Here is a 5,473-nt window from a genome sequence, read left to right on the forward strand (position 1 = left end):
TATTTTCAAAAGATTTTGAAAACATTTGAAAAAAACTTGTGAAATGTTACATTCTGCATGATGAGTACTATTACTTTTGGTACTTAAAGTATATTTGATTCCAACACTTTTGTACTTTTATTCAATTAAAAGTTTGAATACAGGAATTTTATTTGTAGATTGTGGTATTTCTACATTGTGGTATGGCTATTTTTACTTCAGTAAAAAAAAATCGGAGTAAAAGTACTTCTTCCACCACTGTTTGCTTGCCAGAGGTCAGTGGTTTGAAGAACACGTGGGACGTCAGCGATAGAATAGTAGCACTGCAGCCTCAGTAATTTCCTCGGATGCTTTAAAGTCTGAGCCTTCGATAACCTCGTCAAAGGCACTGAAGTCACCACACTGTTTGGTTGCCTGAGGGATGTATCCCCCTCCTCCAATGCAATACTATGAAAATGCAAAAACATATGCAACGTGTCATTGGACTTAATATACAAAAACATTTCATACAGTACGGCAGGGCTCTGCAAGTAAGTTTGGCCTGGCCAATTTGTTTCCTAAGCCATTAGATGGCACGCCAGAACTATATGGCTAATTTAAGAGCTGGAACATGTGACAGACCACCTACAATTAACTATAGTGCTATAGAAGTTAATGAATTAAGATTTGTGTGGTATAACTGCATTGTAATAGAACTGTGTGTGAAATTACATGCTACAGTACAGGTGGAGATAGAAATGCTTCTGTAGCCTAATCATTGTGTGCAGGCCGCACCCTTGAATGTGGCACTTGGAGAAGAAGCACTTACGAGGAAATAAAGCATGTTATAAGTTAAAATAAAAAAGGAAACGTGGCAGGCAACAATAGCAGATAGACTGAATGTGTAGCATCCCAAAAATATACATTTAGTAAAAACCATTGCTCTAAAAACAAATGTCTTAATGAACATTTCGTTAAGTTAATTCATTATTATATTCTACTAATGTGGGCATCTAAATAATGATTCTATTTTTTTCTGTATTGTACTACTGCGGGCAACAGGCGTCTAAATTATGACGGTTATGGGATTTCTATGGAAATGAATTGAGGCACCGCTGGCGTTGAAATAGAGACGTTAGAGGGCATCGTGGGGTTGTAAAGTGACACTTGGGGTGTTGATCAAGCAGCAGTATTTAACGTGTTAGGAGTGAGAATGTGTTGAAAAACCATAGGTTGCCAAAGCACCTCTTTGGGCCCCTAATTGCTCTCTGAAAGTACTCACATTTTCAACTTTGCATTTAAGTTCTTTTGGTTTAGTTCCAGAACATATGGCGAAGGCAGCACCCTCTTTATTGATAGCTCTGAAGGTGATAAAGCCTGTTTCAAACTCCTCTGGAGGAGAAAACAAAAAACAAAACATATATTAATATGATATATATAGATAAACACATATTCACATATTACACATACTACATTACATATTATTATTATAATTATTTTTTATTGATTCTGACATTTTAGAAAACCAGGTAGCATACAGTACATGAGTAAACCTGATAAACAGCTGCAATTCAATAGGTGGCTGATTTGGGATTATTAGTCATATATATAGGGACATATTCAATACACACAAAATGTATAGATGCTGGACCAAGTGAACATCAGCAGACTGAGGAGTACAGCCCACACACTACAGACTCATGTACACTTTATTATTGGACGTTTCTATCTTCTGTGGTTCTTCATCTGACAAAGATCCACAAGGATTGAAATGTTCTAATAATGGAGTTTGCAGTGTACGGGCTGTAGTCTTTTTGGGGCTGTAGTCTCTTTGTTAGGTGTCAACAGAGATCAATGACACATATGTTTTACATATTGTATGACATGTTTTATTTACAAAATTGTACCTCTTGTAGTGGTTCCATAAAACTTTTTTACTGTTTCATCATCCCCAAATTCATAATGGATAATTATGGATGGTCCATTGTCGGTTTGGCATTTCCCCGCACCATGTTTCACAGGGTACCGCTTGAAAATGGGAAAAACGGGATTTAATAACAATCCGAAGAACAGGCATGCAATGTCTGAGCATGACTAATGTTTATAAAATAAAACATAAACAATGACCTTGCCAACTAAGAATAAATCTTTGTCTTATAAAAACATCAATTGTTACAAAACACATTTTGAAAAGGTAGATCCAGTATCATTCTGAGAGGAATGACAGAACACACTCATGTAGTTAAAATGTGACATTCAATTGATCTTACTTCAAAAACGTTGAAGAGGTTCCCGCCCTCCTCTTCAAACTTCCCACAGCCAGTGCGGTATCGTAAGAGAGCTGAGTTCTTCCAATTTTCCAGTGGAGAGTTGTTGGGAACATGCCACACTGCCATGCTTGTTGCCCCAATGCCATAGTAGCCAGGATTCTGTCAAGAAATTATATTGAAAGTCATAGCAAAAGTAAATCAAAAAGTAAAATGTCTTGCTAGAGTCTCGGCTCAGGTAGATCAAAGATCGAGCCCTGCCTGAAAATACTAGCAACAACACTAGTACAATGTCATTTCGACTATGCCTGCACTTCCTGGTATTCTAGCACCCCTAATATCCTCAAAACTAAGCTACAGACCTCTCATATTAGATGAATCCTTAAATTACATCCCAGAACTCCTCTTCTCCCTGCCCCTTTTCTTAGCCAAAAGTGGCTTCGAGTTGAGGAAAGAGTATCTCACATGAAAATATGTATGGTATCTAGTCAACTATTTCGTGAAGGTCAGGGACACCCATAGGTGTTACACCAGAGGGAGCCCTACGGACTTTGTATAACAATTTAACAGCTGTAAGGGCAAGAGCATTATACTCTTATATGCAGCTGTCATGTGGAATGGGCTTCCTACAGTAAAAGTCCATGGTCTCAAAGGATGATTTTAAATCTTCACACAAAAGATAGCTGAATGATAGCCGGACCTATTCATAACTATGCCCTAATTGTAACATCATCTACATATATCACTTTTATATTACTGATGTGTATTGAACCATCTTTGAAAGGACCACAATGGAAATAAGCCTTCAAAATGTTTTGTGTTTATCCTTTTGACTTGTATATGAATATATTGAATATGTCAATAAAGAAGTCAATCAATCAATCAATCAATCAATCAATCAATCAATCAATCAATCAATATATATATATATATATATATATATATATATATATATATATATATATATATATAATTTGTACAGGCCTAAAAACCTTTTTATTTAGGAAGGCATTTTCGTGTTAAATTGTTGTGTAGCTACTGTCAGCAATATCCTTTTATGCTTGACATTTTTTAACCTTAAATGTTAAATTGTATCAACTATAGCACTCTGAGATTCCTTGTGAATGATAAGTGCAATACAAATATAATTATTAATTACAATTATTATAAATATTACAAATATTATTATTATTATTATTATTATTATACGTATATACTGTATACTGTGTATATATACGTATTTATTACATAAATATATGTGGGAGATCCGCTCATGCAACCGACTTCCCACTCAGCACATCATGCTCTCGGGTCCAATATATGTCAATAAAGAAGTCAATCAATCAATCAATCAATCAATCAATCAATATATATATATATATATATATATATATATATATATATATATATATATATATATATATATAATTTGTACAGGCCTAAAAACCTTTTTATTTAGGAAGGCATTTTCGTGTTAAATTGTTGTGTAGCTACTGTCAGCAATATCCTTTTATGCTTGACATTTTTTAACCTTAAATGTTAAATTGTATCAACTATAGCACTCTGAGATTCCTTGTGAATGATAAGTGCAATACAAATATAATTATTAATTACAATTATTATAAATATTACAAATATTATTATTATTATTATTATTATTATACGTATATACTGTATACTGTGTATATATACGTATTTATTACATAAATATATGTGGGAGATCCGCTCATGCAACCGACTTCCCACTCAGCACATCATGCTCTCGGGTCCAATATATGTCAATAAAGAAGTCAATCAATCAATCAATCAATCAATCAATCAATATATATATATATATATATATATATATATATATATATATATATATATATATATATAATTTGTACAGGCCTAAAAACCTTTTTATTTAGGAAGGCATTTTCGTGTTAAATTGTTGTGTAGCTACTGTCAGCAATATCCTTTTATGCTTGACATTTTTTAACCTTAAATGTTAAATTGTATCAACTATAGCACTCTGAGATTCCTTGTGAATGATAAGTGCAATACAAATATAATTATTAATTACAATTATTATAAATATTACAAATATTATTATTATTATTATTATTATTATACGTATATACTGTATACTGTGTATATATACGTATTTATTACATAAATATATGTGGGAGATCCGCTCATGCAACCGACTTCCCACTCAGCACATCATGCTCTCGGGTCCTCAGTGATAGCGTGTCGATTTTGAAGTCGGTCGGTCCCATATACAGTATGGGCATACCCATAAATGGGCATATCGGTCGGATCGGCAGTTCTGGACAACAGGATCTCCATATATGCCTATATGGCTATATGCCTATGGTAAGGGTATACATGTACATTGTGCATTGCACAATGGTAAGGGTATAGGCTACAGGGGGTAATAGTGGGGAAACAAGTGATAGTAGCAGTTTACTGTAAGATTAGTAAAATAAAATGCGAGACACAGAAGCTAAGTAAACCAATATTTCCATGGGCCCTCTTCTTTGAACTGCAGATCATTAAAGATCAGTCAAAGAGCAACCAACCTTGTAATCATCATCCGTGGCGCTCTCTACTGATCCAAATGTGTTTCTGTTGCTCCAGTTGGAATCTCCAGCTGGCAGGTGGAGTCTGTTGCCCTGCTGTGAGGACCAGCGGTCACCCACTGTACATTTACCATTCAGATTGTTCTCATGAACACTGGCTATCAGTGTCCAGCCGCCACCATCAGTCGTCATGTCACAGAAGGCCTGATATTCCTCACCGTCCTCAGTTCTGAGGGTATAAATGCCATCTGAGAGGTTGAAAAGAAAACAAGCCGAAACATTAAATGGAATGAAATGAAAATCACCCCAAAGTAGAAAAAGTGTCCTGAATGAATCACTTCACCTTTATTCACATATTCAGGCAATATGTCCTTCAGTTCCCTACAGCTTCGGAATGCTCCTGTACAGGGAAAATAAATCAATCAGTTGTGGCTGTAGTCTTGGTCTCCATCACACACATTCTCTCTCTTTCTCTCTCCTCTCTCTCTCTCTCTCTCTCTCTCTCTCTCTCTCTCTCTCTCTCTCTCTCTCTCTCTTGCTCTCTTTCTCTCTCTAGTGCAGTAGATGGTGAAGCATTACAAATGAATAATAACATTGTAGTGTAAAGATACAGAGAGGCAGTAGCCTACCTGAGACGTGTTGGACGACCATGCAGGTGATGAACAGGAAACTCCTCAAGAACAT

General features: G+C 35.3%; 1 protein-coding gene across 1 annotated transcript; it reads right to left on the reverse strand.

The window, feature by feature from the left end:
• Positions 1-282: 282 nt before the first annotated feature.
• Positions 283-5,473, reverse strand: LOC308094854 (intelectin-1-like; the record flags this gene model as incomplete). Its single annotated transcript, XM_080441680.1, has 6 exons — positions 283-426; positions 1,241-1,350; positions 1,968-1,986; positions 2,229-2,387; positions 4,790-5,037; positions 5,419-5,473. 6 exons carry the CDS (start codon positions 5,471-5,473, stop codon positions 283-285), a joined length of 735 nt encoding a protein of 244 aa, XP_080297806.1.

Source organism: Gymnoscopelus braueri (assembly GCF_963280865.1).
Source record: "Gymnoscopelus braueri genome assembly, chromosome: 2".
Taxonomy (NCBI): domain Eukaryota; kingdom Metazoa; phylum Chordata; class Actinopteri; order Myctophiformes; family Myctophidae; genus Gymnoscopelus; species Gymnoscopelus braueri.